General features: G+C 51.6%; 1 protein-coding gene across 3 annotated transcripts in view; it reads right to left on the bottom strand.

Moving 5' to 3' along the window:
* The window catches only part of LOC140109601 (uncharacterized), a 53724-nt gene extending 29856 nt beyond the window's left edge, over nucleotides 1-23868 (bottom strand). Inside the window, exons 1-7 of one of the 3 annotated variants that reach the window (XM_072132107.1) lie at nucleotides 23783-23868; nucleotides 18613-18660; nucleotides 17329-17435; nucleotides 10216-10346; nucleotides 9997-10127; nucleotides 8871-9011; nucleotides 2051-2429 (exon numbers count right to left, since the gene is read on the bottom strand). In XM_072132107.1, the coding sequence (XP_071988208.1) occupies nucleotides 2051-2429; nucleotides 8871-9011; nucleotides 9997-10127; nucleotides 10216-10346; nucleotides 17329-17435; nucleotides 18613-18636 (913 nt within the window). In that variant the 5' untranslated portion in view covers nucleotides 18637-18660; nucleotides 23783-23868. Of the gene's footprint in view, nucleotides 1-2050; nucleotides 2430-8870; nucleotides 9012-9996; nucleotides 10128-10215; nucleotides 10347-17328; nucleotides 17436-18612; nucleotides 18661-21011; nucleotides 21029-23718 lie in introns of those variants that run through there. The other 2 variants (XM_072132106.1, XM_072132108.1) reach the window with 2 other exon arrangements.
* Between the last annotated feature and the right edge of the window lie 3583 nt (nucleotides 23869-27451).

Raw genomic sequence — 27451 nt, forward strand, 5'->3', positions numbered from 1 at the left:
ATATCCACCCCCCGTTATATTATACCCGCCCCCCGTTATATTATATCCCACCTGTTACATTATATCCGCCCCCGTTATATTATACACCCCCGTTATATTATACCCGCCCCCCGTTATATTATACACCCCCGTTATATTATACCCGCCCCCCGTTATATTATATCCCACCTGTTACATTATACCCGCCCCCCGTTATATTATACACCCCCGTTATATTATACACCCCCGTTATATTATACACCCGCCCCCCCTTATATTATACCCGCCCGTTATATTATACCCGCCCCCCGTTACATTATATCCGCCCCCCGTTACATTATATCCGCCCCCCGTTATATTATACACCCCCGTTATATTATACACCCCCGTTATATTATACACCCCCGTTATATTATACCCGCCCCCCGTTACATTATATCCGCCCTCCGTTATATTATACACCCCCGTTATATTATACCCGCCCTCCGTTATATTATACACCCCCGTTATATTATACCCGCCCCCCGTTATATTATACACCCCCGTTATATTATACACCCCCGTTATATTATACCCGCCCCCCGTTACATTATATCCGCCCTCCGTTATACTATATACGCCCCCCGTTATACTATATCCGCCCTCCGTTATACTATATACGCCCCCCGTTATGTTATATTATATCCGCCCTCCGTTACATTACATCCGCCCCCCGTTGTATTACATCCGCCCCCCGTTGTATTACATCCGCCCCCCCGTTGTATTACATCCGCCCCCCGTTGTATTACATCCGCCCTCCGTTGTATTACATCCGCCCTCCGTTGTATTACATCCGCCCCCCGTTGTATTACATCCGCCCTCCGTTGTATTACATCCGCCCTCCGTTGTATTACATCCGCCCTCCGTTGTATTACATCCGCCCCCCGTTGTATTACATCCGCCCTCCGTTGTATTACATCCGCCCTCCGTTGTATTACATCCGCCCTCCGTTGTATTACATCCGCCCCCCGTTGTATTACATCCGCCCCCCGTTGTATTACATCCGCCCTCCGTTACATTACATCCGCCCTCCGTTACATTACATCCGCCCTCCGTTACATTACATCCGCCCTCCGTTACATTACATCCGCCCTCCGTTACATTACATCCGCCCTCCGTTACATTACATCCGCCCTCCGTTACATTATATCCGCCCCCCGTTGTATTATATCCGCCCCCCGTTGTATTATATCCGCCCCCCCTGTTATATTATATCTGCCCTCCGTTGTATTATATCCGCCCCCCGTTATATTATATCCGCCCCCCGTTATATTATATCCGCCCCCCGTTATATTACATCCGCCCTCCGTTACATTACATCCGCCCTCCGTTATATTATATCCGCCCCCTTTAATATTATATCCGCCCTCCGTTGTATTATATCCGCCCTCCGTTGTATTATATCCGCCCCCCGTTGTATTATATCCGCCCCCCGTTATATTATATCCGCCCCCCGTTATATTATATCCGCCCCCCGTTATATTATATCTGCCCCCCGTTATATTATATCCGCCCCCCCTGTTATATTATATCTGCCCTCCGTTGTATTATATCCGCCCCCCGTTATATTATATCCGCCCCCCGTTATATTATATCCGCCCCCCGTTATATTATATCCGCCCCCCGTTATATTATATCCGCCCCCCGTTATTTTATATCCGCCCCCCGTTGTTTTATATCCGCCCCCCGTTGTATTATATCCGCCCCCCGTTGTATTATATCCGCCCCCCGTTATTTTATATCCGCCCCCCGTTATTTTATATCCGCCCCCCGTTATATTATATCCGCCCCCCGTTATATTATATCCGCCCCCCGTTATATTATATCCGCCCCCCGTTTTATTATATCCGCCCCCCGTTTTATTATATCCGCCCCCCGTTTTATTATATCCGCCCCCCGTTATTTTATATCCGCCCCCCGTTATTTTATATCCGCCCCCCGTTGTTTTATATCCGCCCCCCGTTATATTATATCCGCCCCCCGTTATATTATATCCGCCCCCCATATATAATCACACCCCCGTCATACACACCCCAGCTGTGCTGTAGTGCGGGTTCTGCCCTCACGTGGATGTTGTGGGTCACGTTGTGGGCAGTTGAGCGGAGGATGGGCAGCAGCTGGTCCCCCTGCATCATTAGCTCCGATGTGTCACACAGGGGGGATTCGGGGGGCTGTGGGGAGGGTGCAGGGGGGTTTCCGGGGTGCACACAGAGGGTGGCGCTGGGGGTGAGGCCGAGCTCCTGGAGGCTCCGGGTCAGGTCCTGCTCATCAAAACGTCTGGAGGGAAACGTCTGCAACAATCGGCAGGAGGCGAGGGAGGGCTGCAGCCCCTGCACATGCTCATACACGCACTGCAACTGCGAGTCCCCCCGCAACGCCAGCCGCAGCGACTGCCCGCATGGGAGGCGCACCTGCAAGAGAGGAGGCGGGGTCACGTGTGCAATGTACAGAGGAGGCGGGGTCACGTGTGTAATGTATAGGGGAGGCGGGGTCACGTGTGTAATGTAGAGAGGAGGCGGGGTCACGTGTGTAATGTATAGGGGAGGCGGGGTCACGTGTGTAATGTATAGAGGCGGCAGGGTCACGTGTGTAATGTATAGAGGAGGCGGGGTCACGTGTGTAATGTAGAGAGGAGGCGGGGTCACGTGTGTAATGTAGAGGGGAGGCGGGGTCACGTGTGTAATGTATAGGGGAGGCGGGGTCACGTGTGTAATGTACAGAGGAGGCGGGGTCACGTGTGTAATGTACAGAGGAGGCGGGGTCACGTGTGTAATGTAGAGAGGAGGCGGGGTCACGTGTGTAATGTCGAGAGGAGGCGGGGTCACGTGTGTAATGTATAGGGGAGGCGGGGTCACGTGTGTAATGTATAGAGGAGGCGGGGTCACGTGTGTAATGTATAGGGGAGGCGGGGTCACGTGTGTAATGTATAGGGGAGGCGGGGTCACGTGTGTAATGTACAGAGGAGGCGGGGTCACGTGTGTAATGTACAGAGGAGGCGGGGTCACGTGTGTAATGTACAGAGGAGGCGGGGTCACGTGTGTAATGTACAGAGGAGGCGGGGTCACGTGTGTAATGTACAGAGGAGGCGGGGTCACGTGTGTAATGTACAGAGGAGGCGGGGTCACGTGTGAAATGTAGAGGGGAGGCGGGGTCACGTGTGTAATGTATAGGGGAGGCGGGGTCACGTGTGTAATGTATAGAGGAGGCGGGGTCACGTGTGTAATGTACAGGGGAGGCGGGGTCACCTGTGTAATGTATAGAGGAGGCGGGGTCACGTGTGTAATGTACAGGGGAGGCGGGGTCAAGTGTGTAATGTATAGGGGAGGCGGGGTCACGTGTGTAATGTACAGAGGAGGCGGGGTCACGTGTGAAATGTAGAGGGGAGGCGGGGTCACGTGTGTAATGTATAGGGGAGGCGGGGTCACGTGTGTAATGTATAGAGGAGGCGGGGTCACGTGTGTAATGTACAGGGGAGGCGGGGTCACCTGTGTAATGTATAGAGGAGGCGGGGTCACGTGTGTAATGTACAGGGGAGGCGGGGTCAAGTGTGTAATGTATAGGGGAGGCGGGGTCACGTGTGTAATGTATAGGGGAGGCGGGGTCACGTGTGTAATGTACAGAGGAGGCGGGGTCACGTGTGTAATGTATAGAGGAGGCGGGGTCACGTGTGTAATGTACAGGGGAGGCGGGGTCACCTGTGTAATGTACAGAGGAGGCGGGGTCACGTGTGTAATGTACAGGGGAGGCGGGGTCACGTGTGTAATGTATAGAGGAGGCGGGGTCACGTGTGTAATGTATAGAGGAGGCGGGGTCACATGTGTAATGTATAGGGGACGCGGGGTCACATGTGTAATGTATAGGGGACGCGGGGTCACATGTGTAATGTATAGGGGACGCGGGGTCACGTGTGTAATGTACAGAGGAGGCGGGGTCACGTGTGTAATGTATAGAGGAGGCGGGGTCACGTGTGTAATGTACAGAGGAGGCGGGGTCACGTGTGTAATGCATAGAGGAGGCGGGGTCACGTGTGTAATGTATAGGGGAGGCGGGGTCACATGTGTAATGTACAGAGGAGGCGGGGTCACGTGTGTAATGTATAGAGGAGGCGGGGTCACATGTGCAACCTATCCCATCCAGGGGAAGCACAACCTATCCCATCCAGAGGAAGCACAACCTATCCCATCCAGGGGAAGCCCAACCTATCCCATCCAGAGGAAGCACAACCTATCCCATCCAGAGGAAGCCCAACCTATCCCATCCAGGGGAAGCCCAACCTATCCCATCCAGGGGAAGCCCAACCTATCCCATCCAGGGGAAGCCCAACCTATCCCATCCAGGGGAAGCCCAACCTATCCCATCCAGGGGAAGCACAACCTATCCCATCCAGGGGAAGCACAACCTATCCCATCCAGAGGAAGCACAACCTATCCCATCCAGGGGAAGCCCAACCTATCCCATCCAGAGGAAGCACAACCTATCCCATCCAGAGGAAGCACAACCTATCCCATCCAGAGGAAGCACAACCTATCCCATCCAGGGGAAGCACCACCTATCCCATCCAGGGGAAGCGCAACCTATCCCATCCAGGGGAAGCGCAACCTATCCCATCCAGGGGAAGCCCAACCTATCCCATCCAGGGGAAGCCCAACCTATCCCATCCAGGGGAAGCCCAACCTATCCCATCCAGGGGAAGCCCAACCTATCCCATCCAGGGGAAGCCCAACCTATCCCATCCAGGGGAAGCCCAACCTATCCCATCCAGGGGAAGCCCAACCTATCCCATCCAGGGGAAGCGCAACCTATCCCATCCAGGGGAAGCGCAACCTATCCCATCCAGGGGAAGCGCAACCTATCCCATCCAGGGGAAGCGCAACCTATCCCATCCAGGGGAAGCACAACCTATCCCATCCAGGGGAAGCCCAACCTATCCCATCCAGGGGAAGCACAACCTATCCCATCCAGGGGAAGCCCAACCTATCCCATCCAGGGGAAGCCCAACCTATCCCATCCAGGGGAAGCACCACCTATCCCATCCAGGGGAAGCACCACCTATCCCATCCAGAGGAAGCCCAACCTATCCCATCCAGAGGAAGCCCAACCTATCCCATCCAGGGGAAGCACAACCTATCCCATCCAGGGGAAGCCCAACCTATCCCATCCAGGGGAAGCACCACCTATCCCATCCAGAGGAAGCCCAACCTATCCCATCCAGGGGAAGCACCACCTATCCCATCCAGAGGAAGCACAACCTATCCCATCCAGAGGAAGCACAACCTATCCCATCCAGAGGAAGCACAACCTATCCCATCCAGAGGAAGCACAACCTATCCCATCCAGAGGAAGCACAACCTATCCCATCCAGGGGAAGCACAACCTATCCCATCCAGGGGAAGCGCAACCTATCCCATCCAGAGGAAGCACAACCTATCCCATCCAGAGGAAGCACAACCTATCCCATCCAGGGGAAGCACAACATATCCCATCCAGGGGAAGCACAACTTATCCCATCCAGAGGAAGCGCAACCTATCCCATCCAGAGGAAGCGCAACCTATCCCATCCAGAGGAAGCGCAACCTATCCCATCCAGAGGAAGCGCAACCTATCCCATCCAGAGGAAGCGCAACCTATCCCATCCAGAGGAAGCGCAACCTATCCCATCCAGAGGAAGCGCAACCTATCCCATCCAGAGGAAGCGCAACCTATCCCATCCAGGGACAACACAACCTATCCCATCCAGGGGAAGCACAACATATCCCATCCAGAGGAAGCACAACCTATCCCATCCAGGGGAAGCACAACCTATCCCATCGAGAGGAAGCACCACCTATCCCATCCAGGGGAAGCACAACCTATCCCATCCAGAGGAAGCACAACCTATCCCATCCAGAGGAAGCACCACCTATCCCATCCAGGGGAAGCACAACCTATCCCATCCAGAGGAAGCACAACCTATCCCATCCAGAGGAAGCACAACCTATCCCATCCAGGGGAAGCGCAACCTATCCCATCCAGAGGAAGCGCAACCTATCCCATCCAGGGGAAGCACAACCTATCCCATCCAGAGGAAGCACAACCTATCCCATCCAGAGGAAGCACAACCTATCCCATCCAGAGGAAGCACAACCTATCCCATCCAGGGGAAGCACAACCTATCCCATCCAGGGGAAGCACAACCTATCCCATCCAGAGGAAGCACAACCTATCCCATCCAGGGGAAGCACAACCTATCCCATCCAGGGGAAGCCCAACCTATCCCATCCAGGGGAAGCCCAACCTATCCCATCCAGGGGAAGCACAACCTATCCCATCCAGGGGAAGCACAACCTATCCCATCCAGAGGAAGCACAACCTATCCCATCCAGAGGAAGCGCAACCTATCCCATCCAGAGGAAGCGCAACCTATCCCATCCAGGGGAAGCGCAACCTATCCCATCCAGGGGAAGCACAACCTATCCCATCCAGAGGAGACACAACCTATCCCATCCAGGGGAAGCACAACCTATCCCATCCAGGGGAAGCACAACCTATCCCATCCAGGGGAAGCACAACCTATCCCATCCAGGGGAAGCACAACCTATCCCATCCAGGGGAAGCACAACCTATCCCATCCAGGGGAAGCACAACCTATCCCATCCAGGGGAAGCACAACCTATCCCATCCAGGGGAAGCACAACCTATCCCATCCAGGGGAAGCACAACCTATCCCATCCAGGGGAAGCACAACCTATCCCATCCAGGGGAAGCCCAACCTATCCCATCCAGGGGAAGCACCACCTATCCCATCCAGAGGAAGCACAACCTATCCCATCCAGAGGAAGCCCAACCTATCCCATCCAGAGGAAGCCCAACCTATCCCATCCAGAGGAAGCACAACCTATCCCATCCAGGGGAAGCACAACCTATCCCATCCAGAGGAAGCACAACCTATCCCATCCAGAGGAAGCCCAACCTATCCCATCCAGAGGAAGCACAACCTATCCCATCCAGAGGAAGCACAACCTATCCCATCCAGGGGAAGCCCAACCTATCCCATCCAGAGGAAGCCCAACCTATCCCATCCAGAGGAAGCCCAACCTATCCCATCCAGGGGAAGCACCACCTATCCCATCCAGAGGAAGCCCAACCTATCCCATCCAGGGGAAGCACAACCTATCCCATCCAGGGGAAGCACAACCTATCCCATCCAGGGGAAGCACAACCTATCCCATCCAGAGGAAGCACAACCTATCCCATCCAGGGGAAGCACAACCTATCCCATCCAGGGGAAGCACAACCTATCCCATCCAGGGGAAGCACAACCTATCCCATCCAGGGGAAGCACAACCTATCCCATCCAGGGGAAGCGCAACCTATCCCATCCAGGGGAAGCCCAACCTATCCCATCCAGAGGAAGCACAACCTATCCCATCCAGGGGAAGCACAACCTATCCCATCCAGAGGAAGCACAACCTATCCCATCCAGGGGAAGCACAACCTATCCCATCCAGAGGAAGCACCACCTATCCCATCCAGAGGAAGCGCAACCTATCCCATCCAGAGGAAGCACAACCAATCCCATCCAGGGGAAGCACAACCTATCCCATCCAGAGGAAGCACCACCTATCCCATCCAGAGGAAGCACAACCTATCCCATCCAGAGGAAGCCCAACCTATCCCATCCAGAGGAAGCCCAACCTATCCCATCCAGAGGAAGCACAACCTATCCCATCCAGAGGAAGCACAACCTATCCCATCCAGGGGAAGCACAACCTATCCCATCCAGGGGAAGCACAACCTATCCCATCCAGGGGAAGCACAACCTATCCCATCCAGGGGAAGCACCACCTATCCCATCCAGAGGAAGCCCAACCTATCCCATCCAGGGGAAGCACAACCTATCCCATCCAGGGGAAGCACAACCTATCCCATCCAGAGGAAGCACAACCTATCCCATCCAGAGGAAGCACAACCTATCCCATCCAGAGGAAGCACAACCTATCCCATCCAGAGGAAGCACAACCTATCCCATCCAAGGGAACACAACCTATCCCATCCAGAGGAAGCACAACCTATCCCATCCAGAGGAAGCGCAACCTATCCCATCCAGGGGAAGCGCAACCTATCCCATCCAGAGGAAGCACAACCTATCCCATCCAAGGGAACACAACCTATCCCATCCAAGGGAACACAACCTATCCCATCCAGAGGAAGCACAACCTATCCCATCCAGGGGAAGCCCAACCTATCCCATCCAGGGGAAGCCCAACCTATCCCATCCAGGGGAAGCCCAACCTATCCCATCCAGAGGAAGCACAACCTATCCCATCCAGGGGAAGCACAACCTATCCCATCCAGGGGAAGCACAACCTATCCCATCCAGGGGAAGCACAACCTATCCCATCCAGAGGAAGCACAACCTATCCCATCCAGAGGAAGCCCAACCTATCCCATCCAGGGGAAGCCCAACCTATCCCATCCAGAGGAAGCCCAACCTATCCCATCCAGAGGAAGCCCAACCTATCCCATCCAGAGGAAGCCCAACCTATCCCATCCAGGGGAAGCACAACCTATCCCATCCAGGGGAAGCACAACCTATCCCATCCAGGGGAAGCCCAACCTATCCCATCCAGAGGAAGCACAACCTATCCCATCCAGAGGAAGCCTAACCTATCCCATCCAGGGGAAGCCCAACCTATCCCATCCAGGGGAAGCCCAACCTATCCCATCCAGGGGAAGCCCAACCTATCCCATCCAGGGGAAGCACAACCTATCCCATCCAGGGGAAGCCCAACCTATCCCATCCAGGGGAAGCACAACCTATCCCATCCAGAGGAAGCACCCTGTGCACGGGCTATGCTGCTGCCTGCTCTCACCATCAGAGTGCAGTGATTGTGGGCTGTCGGGTGGGCGGCCGGATGCTCCGGGTTCTCCGTTTTTGCACTCGCCACCATATTCTCTTTATCGTGCTGGATCTGCCGGTCCTCAGCGATCCGCTGGAGCACCAGATCCCGATCCTTAGGAACAAGGTTCACATGATGAGAATCACCGGACAACTCCAGAGCTGCACTCACTATTCTGCTGCTACCTCATGTCTTATCCTCCAGAGCTGCACTCACTATTCTGCTGCTACCTCATGTCTTATCCTCAAGTCACCTCCAGAGCTGCACTCACTATTCTGCTGCTACTTCATGTCTTATCCTCCAGTCGCCTCCAGAGCTGCAATCACTATTCTGCTGGTACTTCATGTATTATCCTCCAGAACTGCACTCACTATTCTGCTGCTATTTCATGTCTTATCCTCCAGTCACCTCCAGAGCTGCACTCACTATTCTGCTGCTATTTCATGTCTTATCCTCCAGTCACCTCCAGAGCTGCACTCACTATTCTGCTGCTATTTCATGTCTTATCCTCCAGTCACCTCCAGAGCTGCACTTACTATTCTGCTGCTATTTCATGTCTTATCCTCCAGTCACCTCCAGAGCTGCACTCACTATTCTTTTGCTATTTCATGTCTTATCCTCCAGTCACCTCCAGAGCTGCACTCACTATTCTGCTGCTATTTCATGTCTTATCCTCCAGTCGCCTCTAGAGCTGCACTCACTATTCTGCTGCTATTTCATGTCTTATCCTCCAGTCGCCTCCAGAGCTGCACTCACTATTCTGCTGCTATTTCATGTCTTATCCTCCAGTCGCCTCCAGAACTGCACTCACTATTCTGCTGCTATTTCATGTCTTACCCTCCAGTCGCCTTCAGAGCTGCACTCACTATTCTGCTGGTACTTCATGTCTTACCCTCCAGTCACCTCCAGAGCTGCACTCACTATTCTGCTGGAACTTCATGTCTTATCCTCCAGTCGCCTTCAGAGCTGCACTCACTATTCTGCTGGTACTTCATGTCTTACCCTCCAGTCACCTCCAGAGCTGCACTCACTATAACTAGCAGCACAGCAGGAGGCAGAGGAGAGGTGTTGTGTCAGTGTGTCAGTCCTTGTTCCTCACCTTTTTCTTCAGACGTTTTAGCTCCTTCACCTCCCTGGCCAGGCTGGCGCTGTGCCGCTCCTCGTACTCCCTCCTCTGCTGCAAGCGCCGGGAGCTGGAGAGAGGTTGGAGCTCCGGAGATGACGGAGAACCTGGAAGAGATAAGACAAAGCAATGACACCGGGGTATCCGGGCCCCCCCCCCCCCCATGACTGCCCCCCAGGAGGGACGTGGTCAGACCTGAAGAGGACGACTCCTGGGACTCTCCTCCAACCTCCAGAGGTGGATTAAAGGCGGACACGGCCGACACTCCAGACTCTGCTATCGGCTGGTGAAGGAGGACGCCCCGTGGCTGCCCGCCCTGCAGGATCCTAGGACAGAGAAGACAAATGTCACCCCCGGCGAGGAGACAATGCCAGCTGTGCCCCAAATACACCGGGACGGGGACAATCATCTCCCGGGGAGCGGCACAGGGGCCAAACAGCTGCATCAGTCACCACAAGTGTCACACCGGCCACCAGGGACCGATCCACCAGGGAGACCCGGCCACCAGGGACCGATCCACCGGGGGAGACCCGGCCACCAGGGAACGATCCACCAGGGGAGAGCCGTACACCAGGGACCGATCCACCGGGGAGACCCGGCCACCAGGGACCCATCCACCAGGGGAGACCCATCCACCGGGGGAGAGCCGTACACCAGGGGAGACCCGGCCACCAGGGACCGATCCACCGGGGGAGACCCGGCCACCAGGGACCCATCCACCAGGGGAGACCCATCCACCGGGGGAGAGCCGTACACCAGGGGAGACCCGGCCACCAGGGACCCATCCACCGGGGGAGACCCGGCCACCAGGGACCGATCCACCAGGGAGACCCGGCCACCAGGGACCGATCCACCGGGGGAGACCCGGCCACCGGGGGAGAGCCGTACACCAGGGGAGACCCGGCCACCAGGGACCCATCCACCGGGGGAGAGCCGGCCACCAGGGACCCATCCACAAGGGGAGACCCGGCCACCAGGGACCCATCCACCGGGGAGACCCGGCCACCAGGGACCGATCCACCAGGGGAGACCCGGCCACCAGGGACCGATCCACCAGGGGAGACCCGGCCACCAGGGACCGATCCACCAGGGGAGACCCGGCCACCAGGGACCGATCCACCAGGGGAGACCCGGCCACCAGGAGACCAATCCCTATACTATCTCTGCAGGGGGATATATCACATATTATCTATCACACTGATCCCTATACTATCTCTGCAGGGGGATATATCACATATTATCTATCACACTGATCCCTATACTATCTCTGCAGGGGGATATATCACATATTATCTATCACACTGATCCCTATACTATTTCTGCAGGGGGATATATCACATATTATCTATCACACTGATCCCTATACTATCTCTGCAGGGGATATATCACATATTATCTATCACACTGATCCCTATACTATCTCTGCAGGGGATATATCACATATTATCTATCACACTGATCCCTATACTATCTCTGCAGGGGGATATATCACATATTATCTATCACACTGATCCCTATACTATCTCTGCAGGATATATCACATATTATCTATCACACTGATCCCTATACTATCTCTGCAGGGGGATATATCACATATTATCTATCACACTGATCCCTATACTATCTCTGCAGGAGGATATATCACATATTATCTATCACACTGATCCCTATACTATCTCTGCAGGGGATATATCACATATTATCTATCACACTGATCCCTATACTATCTCTGCAGGGGATATATCACATATTATCTATCACACTGATCCCTATACTATCTCTGCAGGAGGATACATCACATATTATCTATCACACTGATCCCTATACTATCTCTGCAGGGGGATATATCACATATTATCTATCACACTGATCCCTATACTATCTCTGCAGGGGGATATATCACATATTATCTATCACACTGATCCCTATACTATCTCTGCAGGGGGATATATCACATATTATCTATCACACTGATCCCTATACTATCTCTGCAGGAGGATATATCACATATTATCTATCACACTGATCCCTATACTATCTCTGCAGGGGGATACATCACATATTATCTATCACACTGATCCCTATACTATCTCTGCAGGAGGATACATCACATATTATCTATCACACTGATCCCTATACTATCTCTGCAGGGGGATATATCACATATTATCTATCACACTGATCCCTATACTATCTCTGCAGGAGGATACATCACATATTATCTATCACACTGATCCCTATACTATCTCTGCAGGGGGATATATCACATATTATCTATCACACTGATCCCTATACTATCTCTGCAGGGGATATATCACATATTATCTATCACACTGATCCCTATACTATCTCTGCAGGGGATATATCACATATTATCTATCACACTGATCCCTATACTATCTCTGCAGGAGGATATATCACATATTATCTATCACACTGATCCCTATACTATCTCTGCAGGGGGATATATCACATATTATCTATCACACTGATCCCTATACTATCTCTGCAGGAGGATACATCACATATTATCTATCACACTGATCCCTATACTATCTCTGCAGGGGGATATATCACATATTATCTATCACACTGATCCCTATACTATCTCTGCAGGGGATATATCACATATTATCTATCACACTGATCCCTATACTATCTCTGCAGGAGGATACATCACATATTATCTATCACACTGATCCCTATACTATCTCTGCAGGGGATATATCACATATTATCTATCACACTGATCCCTATACTATCTCTGCAGGGGGATATATCACATATTATCTATCACACTGATCCCTATACTATCTCTGCAGGGGATATATCACATATTATCTATCACACTGATCCCTATACTATCTCTGCAGGAGGATATATCACATATTATCTATCACACTGATCCCTATACTATCTCTGCAGGGGGATATATCACATATTATCTATCACACTGATCCCTATACTATCTCTGCAGGGGATATATCACATATTATCTATCACACTGATCCCTATACTATCTCTGCAGGAGGATACATCACATATTATCTATCACACTGATCCCTATACTATCTCTGCAGGAGGATATATCACATATTATCTATCACACTGATCCCTATACTATCTCTGCAGGGGATATATCACATATTATCTATCACACTGATCCCTATACTATCTCTGCAGGGGATATATCACATATTATCTATCACACTGATCCCTATACTATCTCTGCAGGGGATATATCACATATTATCTATCACACTGATCCCTATACTATCTCTGCAGGGGATATATCACATATTATCTATCACACTGATCCCTATACTATCTCTGCAGGGGGGATATATCACATATTATCTATCACACTGATCCCTATACTATCTCTGCAGGGGATATATCACATATTATCTATCACACTGATCCCTATACTATCTCTGCAGGAGGATATATCACATATTATCTATCACACTGATCCCTATACTATCTCTGCAGGGGAATACATCACATATTATCTATCACACTGATCCCTATACTATCTCTGCAGGAGGATACATCACATATTATCTATCACACTGATCCCTATACTATCTCTGCAGGAGGATATATCACATATTATCTATCACACTGATCCCTATACTATCTCTGCAGGGGATATATCACATATTATCTATCACACTGATCCCTATACTATCTCTGCAGGGGATATATCACATATTATCTATCACACTGATCCCTATACTATCTATGCAGGGGATATATCACATATTATCTATCACACTGATCCCTATACTATCTCTGCAGGAGGATATATCACATATTATCTATCACACTGATCCCTATACTATCTCTGCAGGGGATATATCACATATTATCTATCACACTGATCCCTATACTATCTCTGCAGGGGATATATCACATATTATCTATCACACTGATCCCTATACTATCTCTGCAGGAGGATATATCACATATTATCTATCACACTGATCCCTATACTATCTCTGCAGGGGGATATATCACATATTATCTATCACACTGATCCCTATACTATCTCTGCAGGGGATATATCACATATTATCTATCACACTGATCCCTATACTATCTCTGCAGGAGGATATATCACATATTATCTATCACACTGATCCCTATACTATCTCTGCAGGGGGATATATCACATATTATCTATCACACTGATCCCTATACTATCTCTGCAGGGGATATATCACATATTATCTATCACACTGATCCCTATACTATCTCTGCAGGGGATATATCACATATTATCTATCACACTGATCCCTATACTATCTCTGCAGGGGATATATCACATATTATCTATCACACTGATCCCTATACTATCTCTGCAGGGGGATATATCACATATTATCTATCACACTGATCCCTATACTATCTCTGCAGGAGGATATATCACATATTATCTATCACACTGATCCCTATACTATCTCTGCAGGGGGATATATCACATATTATCTATCACACTGATCCCTATACTATCTCTGCAGGAGGATATATCACATATTATCTATCACACTGATCCCTATACTATCTCTGCAGGGGATATATCACATATTATCTATCACACTGATCCCTATACTATCTCTGCAGGGGATATATCACATATTATCTATCACACTGATCCCTATACTATCTCTGCAGGGGATATATCACATATTATCTATCACACTGATCCCTATACTATCTCTGCAGGGGGATATATCACATATTATCTATCACACTGATCCCTATACTATCTCTGCAGGAGGATATATCACATATTATCTATCACACTGATCCCTATACTATCTCTGCAGGGGATATATCACATATTATCTATCACACTGATCCCTATACTATCTCTGCAGGGGGATATATCACATATTATCTATCACACTGATCCCTATACGATCTCTGCAGGAGGATACATCACATATTATCTATCACACTGATCCCTATACTATCTCTGCAGGGGATATATCACATATTATCTATCACACTGATCCCTATACTATCTCTGCAGGGGAATACATCACATATTATCTATCACACTGATCCCTATACTATCTCTGCAGGAGGATATATCACATATTATCTATCACACTGATCCCTATACTATCTCTGCAGGAGGATATATCACATATTATCTATCACACTGATCCCTATACTATCTCTGCAGGGGATATATCACATATTATCTATCACACTGATCCCTATACTATCTCTGCAGGAGGATATATCACATATTATCTATCACACTGATCCCTATACTATCTCTGCAGGGGATATATCACATATTATCTATCACACTGATCCCTATACTATCTCTGCAGGGGGATATATCACATATTATCTATCACACTGATCCCTATACTATCTCTGCAGGGGGATATATCACATATTATCTATCACACTGATCCCTATACTATCTCTGCAGGGGATATATCACATATTATCTATCACACTGATCCCTATACTATCTCTGCAGGGGGATATATCACATATTATCACACTGATCCCTATACTATCTCTGCAGGGGATATATCACATATTATCTATCACACTGATCCCTATACTATCTCTGCAGGGGGATATATCACATATTATCTATCACACTGATCCCTATACTATCTCTGCAGGGGGATATATCACATATTATCTATCACACTGATCCCTATACTATCTCTGCAGGGGGATATATCACATATTATCTATCACACTGATCCCTATACTATCTCTGCAGGAGGATACATCACATATTATCACACTGATCCCTATACTATCTCTGCAGGGGGATATATCACATATTATCTATCACACTGATCCCTATACTATCTCTGCAGGAGGATACATCACATATTATCACACTGATCCCTATACTATCTCTGCAGGGGATATATCACATATTATCTATCACACTGATCCCTATACTATCTCTGCAGGGGGATATATCACATATTATCTATCACACTGATCCCTATACTATCTCTGCAGGGGGATATATCACATATTATCTATCACACTGATCCCTATACTATCTCTGCAGGGGGATATATCACATTTATGAATTGTACTTCTTGTGCTGTATTTATGTAGGGCGCTTGGTTCTTGTGCTGTATTTATGTAGTGCGCTTGGTTCTAGTGCTGTATTTATGTAGTGCGCTTGGTTCTTGTGCTGTATTTATGTAGTGCGCTTGGTTCTTGTGCTGTATTTATGTAGTGCGCTTGGTTCTTGTGCTGTATTTATGTAGTGCGCTTGGTTCTAGTGCTGTATTTATGTAGTGCGCTTGGTTCTTGTGCTGTATTTATGTAGTGCGCTTGGTTCTTGTGCTGTATTTATGTAGTGCGCTTGGTTCTTGTGCTGTATTTATGTAGTGCGCTTGGTTCTAGTGCTGTATTTATGTAGTGCGCTTGGTTCTTGTGCTGTATTTATGTAGTGCGCTTGGTTCTAGTGCTGTATTTATGTAGTGCGCTTGGTTCTTGTGCTGTATTTATGTAGTGCGCTTGGTTCTAGTGCTGTATTTATGTACTGCGCTTGGTTCTTGTGCTGTATTTATGTACTGCGCTTGGTTCTTGTGCTGTATTTATGTACTGTGCTTGGTTTTAGTGCTGTATTTATGTACCGCGCTTGGTTCTTGTGCTGTATTTATGTACTGCGCATGGTTCTTGTGCTGTATTTATGTACTGCGCTTGGTTCTTGTGCTGTATTTATGTACTGCGCTTGGTTCTAGTGCTGTATTTATGTACTGCGCATGGTTCTTGTGCTGTATTTATGTACTGTGCTTGGTTTTAGTGCTGTATTTATGTACCGCGCTTGGTTCTTGTGCTGTATTTATGTACTGTGCTTGGTTTTAGTGCTGTATTTATGTACCGCGCTTGGTTCTTGTGCTGTATTTATGTACTGTGCTTGGTTTTAGTGCTGTATTTATGTACCGCGCTTGGTTCTTGTGCTGTATTTATGTACTGCGCATGGTTCTTGTGCTGTATTTATGTACTGCGCTTGGTTCTTGTGCTGTATTTATGTACTGCGCTTGGTTCTAGTGCTGTATTTATGTACTGTGCTTGGTTCTGGTGTGGCTTTAGCGCTGCAGTTATGTATTAAGCTTGCATTGTGTGCTGTATTTACATAGTGAGCTTGGTTCTGGTACCGTATGTACTGAGCTGGACTGTACATGTACTTTGGTGTGACACGAGGGGCGTGCCTATAGTACTTAGGAGGATAAGAGTGGTAGTAGTGGAGGCACGAGGTGATGCCTCACACTGCTGTGCACTCTGTGCCTCCCCGGTACTCACCACTCTGCAGCATCGTGCACCTGGAAGCACCCGGCCCCGAAGGCGGCCTCCACCTGAGACTCCTCAAAGCCCATCTCATAGAGCGCCAGGAAGAGGTCACCAACCGTCTGCAGGAAGAAGAGAATGTCAGCTCTCCTCCGAGACCCCCCCAGAGTGACCTACGACCCTCACCCCAGAACACCCCCAGTGTGACCTACGACCCTCACCCCAGAACACCCCCAGTGTGACCCACGACCCTCATCCCACTCCTCCAAGACCCCAGAACACCCCCAGTGTGACCTACGACCCTCACCCCAGAACACCCCCAGTGTGACCTACGACCCTCATCCCACTCCTATAAGACCCCAGAACACCCCCAGTGTGACCTACGACCCTCATCCCACTCCTCCAAGACCCCAGAACACCCCCCAGTGTGCCCCACTCCTCCGAGACCCCCAGAACACCCCCAGTGTGACCTACGACCCTCACCCCAGAACACCCCCAGTGTGACCCACGATCCTCACCCCACTCCTCCAAGACCTAAGAACACCCCCAGTGTGACCTACGACCCTCACCCCAGAACACCCCCCAGTGTGCCCCACTCCTCCGAGACCCCCAGAACACCCCCATTGTGACCTACGACCCTCACCCCAGAACACCCCCAGTGTGACCTACGACCCTCACCCCAGAACACCCCCAGTGTGACCTACGACCCTCATCCCACTCCTCCAAGACCCCCCCCAGAACAACCCCAGTGTGACCTACGACCCTCACCCCAGAACACCCCCAGTGTGACCTACGACCCTCACCCCAGAACACCCCCAGTGTGACCTACGACCCTCACCCCAGAACACCCCCAGTGTGACCTACGACCCTCATCCCACTCCTCCAAGACCCCCCCAGAACACCCCCAGTGTGACCTACGACCCTCATCCCACTCCTCCAAGACCCCCCCAGAACACCCCAAGTGTGACCTACGACCCTCACCCCAGAACACCCCCCAGTGTGCCCCACTCCTCCGAGACCCCAGAACACCCCCTGTGTGACCCTCTCCTCCGAGACCCCCAGAACACCCCCAGTGTGACCTACGACCCTCACCCCACTCCTCCGAGACCCCCAGAACACTCCCAGTGTGACCTACGACCCTCACCCCACTCCTCCGAGACCCCAGAACACCCCCCAGTGTGACCTACGACCCTCACCCCACTCCTCCGAGACCCCAGAACACCCCCCAGTGTGACCTACGACCCTCACCCCACTCCTCCGAGACCCCAGAACACCCCCAGTGTGACCTACGACCCTCACCCCACTCCTCGCAGACGCCTCCATCCTCAGAAGACTTCACAGCCAGGACTGGAAAAGAGAATCACAAGAGGGAATAACGCAGCGCACAGGCAGTCTCATCCTGTCTATATACCATCCCCAGCTGTCTCTCTCTCCTCCGTCTCCTCTGTCTCCTCCGTCTCTCTCTCCTCTGTCTCCTCCGTCTCTCTCTCCTCTGTCTCCTCCGTCTCTCTCTCCTCTGTCTCCTCCGTCTCTCTCTCCTCTGTCTCCTCCGTCTCTCTCTCCTCTGTCTCCTCCGTCTCTCTCTCCTCTGTCTCCTCCGTCTCTCTCTCCTCTGTCTCCTCCGTCTCTCTCTCCTCTGTCTCCTCCGTCTCTCTCTCCTCTGTCTCCTCCGTCTCTCTCTCCTCTGTCTCCTCCGTCTCTCTCTCCTCTGTCTCCTCCGTCTCTCTCTCCTCTGTCTCCTCCGTCTCTCTCTCCTCTGTCTCCTCCGTCTCTCTCTCCTCTGTCTCCTCCGTCTCTCTCTCCTCTGTCTCCTCCGTCTCTCTCTCCTCTGTCTCCTCCGTCTCTCTCTCCTCTGTCTCCTCCGTCTCTCTCTCCTCTGTCTCCTCCGTCTCTCTCTCTCTCTCCCTCCGTCTCTCTCTCTCTCTCTCTCCTCCGTCTCTCTCTCTCTCTCTCTCCTCCGTCTCTCTCTCTCTCTCTCTCCTCCGTCTCTCTCTCTCTCTCTCTCCTCCGTCTCTCTCTCTCTCTCTCTCCCTCCGTCTCTCTCTCTCTCTCTCCCCTCCGTCTCTCTCTCTCTCTCTCTCCTCCGTCTCTCTCTCTCTCTCTCTCCTCCGTCTCTCTCTCTCTCTCTCTCCTCCGTCTCTCTCTCTCTCTCTCTCCTCCGTCTCTCTCTCTCTCTCTCTCCTCCGTCTCTCTCTCTCACACTCCTCCGTCCCTCTCTCACACTCCTCCGTCCCTCTCTCACACTCCTCCGTCCCTCTCTCACACTCCTCCGTCCCTCTCTCACACTCCTCCGTCCCTCTCTCACACTCCTCCGTCCCTCTCTCACACTCCTCCGTCCCTCTCTCACACTCCTCCGTCCCTCTCTCACACTCCTCTGTCTCTCTCTCACACTCCTCTGTCTCTCTCTCACACTCCTCTGTCTCTCTCTCACACTCCTCTGTCTCTCTCTCACACTCCTCTGTCTCTCTCACACTCCTCTGTCTCTCTCTCTCTCCTCTGTCTCTCTCTCTCTCCTCTGTCTCTCTCACACTCCTCTGTCTCTCTCACACTCCTCTGTCTCTCTCTCACACTCCTCTGTCTCTCTCTCACACTCCTCTGTCTCTCTCTCACACTCCTCTGTCTCTCTCTCACACTCCTCTGTCTCTCTCTCACACTCCTCTGTCTCTCTCTCACACTCCTCTGTCTCTCTCTCACACTCCTCTGTCTCTCTCTCACACTCCTCTGTCTCTCTCTCACACTCCTCTGTCTCTCTCTCACACTCCTCTGTCTCTCTCTCACACTCCTCTGTCTCTCTCACACTCCTCTGTCTCTCTCTCTCTCCTCTGTCTCTCTCACACTCCTCTGTCTCTCTCTCACACTCCTCTGTCTCTCTCTCACACTCCTCTGTCTCTCTCTCACACTCCTCTGTCTCTCTCACACTCCTCTGTCTCTCTCTCTCTCCTCTGTCTCTCTCTCTCTCCTCTGTCTCTCTCACACTCCTCTGTCTCTCTCACACTCCTCCGTCTCTCTCTCACACTCCTCTGTCTCTCTCTCACACTCCTCTGTCTCTCTCTCACACTCCTCTGTCTCTCTCTCACACTCCTCTGTCTCTCTCTCACACTCCTCTGTCTCTCTCTCACACTCCTCTGTCTCTCTCTCACACTCCTCTGTCTCTCTCTCACACTCCTCTGTCTCTCTCTCACACTCCTCTGTCTCTCTCTCACACTCCTCTGTCTCTCTCTCACACTCCTCTGTCTCTCTCACACTCCTCTGTCTCTCTCTCTCTCCTCTGTCTCTCTCTCTCTCCTCTGTCTCTCTCACACTCCTCTGTCTCTCTCACACTCCTCTGTCTCTCTCTCACACTCCTCTGTCTCTCTCTCACACTCCTCTGTCTCTCTCTCACACTCCTCTGTCTCTCTCTCACACTCCTCTGTCTCTCTCTCACACTCCTCTGTCTCTCTCTCACACTCCTCTGTCTCTCTCTCACACTCCTCTGTCTCTCTCTCACACTCCTCTGTCTCTCTCTCTCTCCTCTGTCTCTCTCTCTCTCCTCTGTCTCTCTCTCTCTCCTCTGTCTCTCTCACACTCCTCTGTCTCTCTCACACTCCTCTGTCTCTCTCACACTCCTCTGTCTCTCTCACACTCCTCTGTCTCTCTCTCACACTCCTCTGTCTCTCTCACACTCCTCTGTCTCTCTCACACTCCTCTGTCTCTCTCACACTCCGTGTCTCTCTCTCTCCTCTGTCTCTCTCTCCTCTGTCTCTCTCTCCTCTGTCTCTCTCTCCTCTGTCTCTCTCTCCTCTGTCTCTCTCTCTCCTCTGTCTCTCACACTCCGTGTCTCTCTCTCCTCTGTCTCTCTCTCTCCTCTGTCTCTCACTCTCTCCCCTGTTTCTCACACTCCGTGTCTCTCTCTCCTCTGTCTCTCACACTCCGTGTCTCTCTCTCCTCTGTCTCTCACACTCCGTGTCTCTCTCTCCTCTGTCTCTCACACTCCGTGTCTCTCTCTCCTCTGTCTCTCTCTCTCCTCTGTCTCTCACACTCCGTGTCTCTCTCTCCGCTGTCTCTCACACTCCGTGTCTCTCTCTCCTCTGTCTCTCACACTCCGTGTCTCTCTCTCCTCTGTCTCTCACACTCCGTGTCTCTCTCTCCTCTGTCTCTCTCTCCTCTGTCTCTCTCTCTCTCCTCTGTCTCTCTCACACTCCTCTGTCTCTCTCTCACACTCCTCTGTCTCTCTCTCACACTCCTCTGTCTCTCTCTCACACTCCTCTGTCTCTCTCTCTCTCCTCTGTCTCTCTCTCTCTCCTCTGTCTCTCTCACACTCCTCTGTCTCTCTCACACTCCTCCGTCTCTCTCTCACACTCCTCTGTCTCTCTCTCACACTCCTCTGTCTCTCTCTCACACTCCTCTGTCTCTCTCTCACACTCCTCTGTCTCTCTCTCCTCTGTCTCTCTCTCCTCTGTCTCTCTCTCCTCTGTCTCTCTCTCTCCTCTGTCTCTCACACTCCGTGTCTCTCTCTCCTCTGTCTCTCTCTCTCCTCTGTCTCTCACTCTCTCCCCTGTTTCTCACACTCCGTGTCTCTCTCTCCTCTGTCTCTCACACTCCGTGTCTCTCTCTCCTCTGTCTCTCACACTCCGTGTCTCTCTCTCCTCTGTCTCTCACACTCCGTGTCTCTCTCTCCTCTGTCTCTCTCTCTCCTCTGTCTCTCACACTCCGTGTCTCTCTCTCCGCTGTCTCTCACACTCCGTGTCTCTCTCTCCTCTGTCTCTCACACTCCGTGTCTCTCTCTCCTCTGTCTCTCACACTCCGTGTCTCTCTCTCCTCTGTCTCTCTCTCCTCTGTCTCTCTCTCTCTCCTCTGTCTCTCTCACACTCCTCTGTCTCTCTCTCACACTCCTCTGTCTCTCTCTCACACTCCTCTGTCTCTCTCTCACACTCCTCTGTCTCTCTCACACTCCTCTGTCTCTCTCTCTCTCCTCTGTCTCTCTCTCTCTCCTCTGTCTCTCTCACACTCCTCTGTCTCTCTCACACTCCTCCGTCTCTCTCTCACACTCCTCTGTCTCTCTCTCACACTCCTCTGTCTCTCTCTCACACTCCTCTGTCTCTCTCTCACACTCCTCTGTCTCTCTCTCACACTCCTCTGTCTCTCTCTCACACTCCTCTGTCTCTCTCTCACACTCCTCTGTCTCTCTCTCACACTCCTCTGTCTCTCTCTCACACTCCTCTGTCTCTCTCTCACACTCCTCTGTCTCTCTCTCACACTCCTCTGTCTCTCTCACACTCCTCTGTCTCTCTCTCTCTCCTCTGTCTCTCTCTCTCTCCTCTGTCTCTCTCACACTCCTCTGTCTCTCTCACACTCCTCTGTCTCTCTCTCACACTCCTCTGTCTCTCTCTCACACTCCTCTGTCTCTCTCTCACACTCCTCTGTCTCTCTCTCACACTCCTCTGTCTCTCTCTCACACTCCTCTGTCTCTCTCTCACACTCCTCTGTCTCTCTCTCACACTCCTCTGTCTCTCTCTCACACTCCTCTGTCTCTCTCACACTCCTCTGTCTCTCTCTCTCTCCTCTGTCTCTCTCTCTCTCCTCTGTCTCTCTCACACTCCTCTGTCTCTCTCACACTCCTCTGTCTCTCTCACACTCCTCTGTCTCTCTCACACTCCTCTGTCTCTCTCTCACACTCCTCTGTCTCTCTCACACTCCTCTGTCTCTCTCACACTCCTCTGTCTCTCTCACACTCCGTGTCTCTCTCTCTCCTCTGTCTCTCTCTCCTCTGTCTCTCTCTCCTCTGTCTCTCTCTCCTCTGTCTCTCTCTCCTCTGTCTCTCTCTCTCCTCTGTCTCTCACACTCCGTGTCTCTCTCTCCTCTGTCTCTCTCTCTCCTCTGTCTCTCACTCTCTCCCCTGTTTCTCACACTCCGTGTCTCTCTCTCCTCTGTCTCTCACACTCCGTGTCTCTCTCTCCTCTGTCTCTCACACTCCGTGTCTCTCTCTCCTCTGTCTCTCACACTCCGTGTCTCTCTCTCCTCTGTCTCTCTCTCTCCTCTGTCTCTCACACTCCGTGTCTCTCTCTCCGCTGTCTCTCACACTCCGTGTCTCTCTCTCCTCTGTCTCTCACACTCCGTGTCTCTCTCTCCTCTGTCTCTCACACTCCGTGTCTCTCTCTCCTCTGTCTCTCTCTCCTCTGTCTCCTCTGTCTCTCTCCTCTGTCTCTCTCTCCTCTGTCTCTCACACTCCGTGTCTCTCTCTCCTCTGTCTCTCACACTCCGTGTCTCTCACACTCCGTGTCTCTCTCTCCTCTGTCTCTCTCTCTCCTCTGTCTCTCACACTCCGTGTCTCTCTCTCCTCTGTCTCTCACACTCCGTGTCTCTCTCTCCTCTGTCTCTCTCCTCTGTCTCTCTCCTCTGTCTCTCGCTCTCTCCTCTGTCTCTCACACTCCGTGTCTCTCTCCGCGGTCTCTCCGTATTTCTCTGTTGCTTCCTCACACGCATCTGTCACCTCTTCCCTTGCGTCCGCGGATCTGCTCTGGGATTGGTTGCTGCACTTGTCACTCACAGATCCCTGTGAAATGATTGCTCATGGTTCTTTTGTCTCCACCTCCTCTCTTTAGTCATTGGTTAAGCCTTAATCAACTGACCCCGCCCTCACTGTTTACACGCAGATCTCCAGCAATGTCCTTCATAGCCAATGAGAGAGCGTTATCTGATCCCTTTCCGCTGATTGGAGCAGGTAACTCCTAGCCCCGCCCAGCAGCTGGCTTCAGGAGCCCCGGAAGTTGGTCGCAGGATTGTGACGTCACTGAGGCCGGGCGCGCCATGTTTGCTTGCACTGGCAGGTCCCCAGTGTGTCCAAGGTCTTGCTGCGGCTGATAGTTCTCGCATGTTCTGTGTCTTCTATAGCTGGAGATAAGACTTGATGAGCCTATGGGGGGCGCTGTTATTATACATGAGGGGTGATTATTATATGTCTGGTATGTTCTTTCCAAGGACTTTATTCACATGTGTTTTATCCTAGAATATGGACGGATGAAGAATGCAAAGCGTCTGATCCGTTACTGAGCGTCATCCGAAATAAAGGGGAATGCTAAAGGTCAAAGGTCGGGAAACCATCGGCTCTAATCCAAAAACTGATGATTGGGACACAAAACCTCCCCGACCTTTAACCTCTCACCTCGTTTCCGATGTTCATAGTGGAAATGATTCCAGAGAACAATAATCTGAACATCGGAGAATTATCTACACGTCCACGAGAAATGATCCGTGACCTCCGGAGACGCCTGATATCACGCAGTGCGAACACGAGGGGCCGAGGATGCATACCGTGTCACCTGGGGGTCCCGCGAGCCTTCTCTCCTGTGGATAACCAGGTTTCGCAGGGCAATCGCTCGTTATTACCCCTATTTTGCCGCCATTTTGGGGTCACAAGGTTTGGGTCCTCATTGAGTTTAATAGGGTACAGATTAGGGTCACATCCGGGTGCCGAAACCAAACTATTGATCGAAGTTCAGCCAAACTTGTCGCACCCGAGTTTCGAGGAGTTCGCCAACACTTTTCATACAGATCGTTCAGTGCTGGAGTCTCCAGCGATTCCCCATGGATGACGGGAGATGACGGGATTCATGGCAGAAAGCGAAGGGATCGGATAGGAAGCCGCGACTCTCGGGGTCTCTAGTAGGATGGAGATCTGTGCCCAGCCCTAGCAATGAGGTGCAATGGTTTAGGCCTGGAGCCTTAATAACATCTGTGTGGGGCTTATTTACTAAGGGTCATGGATCGCATTTTCGTCGGTCTGTTCACTGTTTTCCGGATTTGCAATGCTGTGACAGGTATTTAAAAGGGGATTGTGTCACACATGATCGGAAATGGGGGGAGTGGGCCCTTGGACGATCCGACTGATTGGGACTAAGCGCGCGATTTAACTTTCAAATAGTGTCGCATCCAATGCACTTTCATGCAGCAGGGAGAAGAAGGAGAACTCCGGGGACCTGAGCGGGGAAGCGACACATGCAGGATATCGGGCGCAGGATCTTAGTGACTCCCCGCACAGCGCATTATACATGGACAATGCACTTACATGCACCAGGAAGAAGAAGGTGAACTCCGGGGACCTGAGCGGGGAAGTGACACATGCAGGATATCGGGGGCAGGATCTTAGTGACTCCCCGCACAGCGCATTATACACGGACAATGCACTTACATGCACCAGGAAGAAGAAGGTGAACTCCTGGGACCTGAGCGGGGAAGTGACACATGCAGGATATCAGGCGCAGGATATTAGTGACTCCCCGCACAGCGCATTATACATGGACAATGCACTTACATGCACCAGGAAGAAGAAGGTGAACTCCAGGGACCTGAGCGGGGAAGTGACACATGCAGGATATCGGGCGCAGGATCATAGTGACTCCCCGCACAGCACATTATACACGGACAATGCACTTACATGCACCAGGAAGAAGAAGGTGAACTCCAGGGACCTGAGCGGGGAAGCGACACATGCAGGATATCAGGTGCAGGATCTTAGTGACTCCCCGCCCAGCACATTATACACGGACAATGCACTTACATGCACCAGGAAGAAGAAGGTGAACTCTGGGGACCTGAGCGGGGAAGTGACACATGCAGGATATCGGACGCAGGATCTTAGTGACTCCCCGCACAGCGCATTATACACGGACAATGCACTTACATGCACCAGGAAGAAGAAGGTGAACTGCGGGGAAGCGACACATGCAGGATATCAGGCGCAGGATATTAGTGACTCCCCGCACAGCACATTATACACGGACAATGCACTTACATGCACCGGGAAGAAGAAGGTGAACTCCAGGGACCTGAGCGGGGAAGAGACACATGCAGGATATCGGGGGCAGGATCTTAGTGACTCCCCGCACAGCGCATTATACACGGACAATGCACTTACATGCACCAGGAAGAGGAAGGTGAACTCCAGGGACCTGAGCGGGGAAGCGACACATGCAGGATATCGGGCGCAGGATCTTAGTGACTCCCCGCACAGCGCATTATACACGGACAATGCACTTACATGCACCGGGAAGAAGAAGGTGAACTCCGGGGACCTGAACGGGGAAGCGACACATGCAGGATATCGGGCGCAGGATCTTAGCGACTCCCCGCACAGCACATTATACACGGACAATGCACTTACATGCACCAGGAAGAAGAAGGTGAACTCCGGGGACCTGAGCGGGGAAGCGACACATGCAGGATATCGGGGGCAGGATCTTAGTGACTCCCCGCACAGCGCATTATACACGGACAATGCACTTACATGCACCAGGAAGAAGAAGGTGAACTCCAGGGACCTGAGCGGGGAAGCGACACATGCAGGATATCGGGCACAGGATCTTAGTGACTCCCCGCACAGCGCATTATACACGGACAATGCACTTACATGCACCGGGAAGAAGAAGGTGAACTCCAGGGACCTGAGCGGGGAAGCGACACATGCAGGATATCGGGGGCAGGATCTTAGTGACTCCCCGCACAGCGCATTATACACGGACAATGCACTTACATGCACCAGGAAGAAGAAGGTGAACTCCGGGGACCTGAGCGGGGAACGACACATGCAGGATATCGGGCGCAGGATCTTAGTGACTCCCCGCACAGCGCATTATACACGGACAATGCACTTACATGCACCAGGAAGAGGAAGGTGAACTCCAGGGACCTGAGCGGGGAAGCGACACATGCAGGATATCGGGCGCAGGATCTTAGTGACTCCCCGCACAGCGCATTATACACGGACAATGCACTTACATGCACCAGGAAGAAGAAGTTGAACCCTGGGGACCTGAGCAGGGAAGCGACACATGCAGGATATCAGGCGCAGGATCTTAGTGACTCCCCGCACAGCACATTATACACGGACAATGCACTTACATGCACCAGGAAGAAGAAGGTGAACTCCGGGGACCTGAGCGGGGAAGCGACACATGCAGGATATCGGGCGCAGGATCTTAGTGACTCCCCGCACAGCGCATTATACACGGACAATGCACTTACATGCACCAGGAAGAAGAAGTTGAACCCTGGGGACCTGAGCGGGGAAGTGACACATGCAGGAAATTGGGCGCACGATCCAGACGGACAATGCACTCTTGGGGATCGCACAGGACAGGTAAGTAAATGTGTTCACTAATAT

The sequence above is a fragment of the Engystomops pustulosus genome, unplaced genomic scaffold, assembly GCF_040894005.1.
Source record: "Engystomops pustulosus unplaced genomic scaffold, aEngPut4.maternal MAT_SCAFFOLD_231, whole genome shotgun sequence".
NCBI lineage: Eukaryota > Metazoa > Chordata > Amphibia > Anura > Leptodactylidae > Engystomops > Engystomops pustulosus.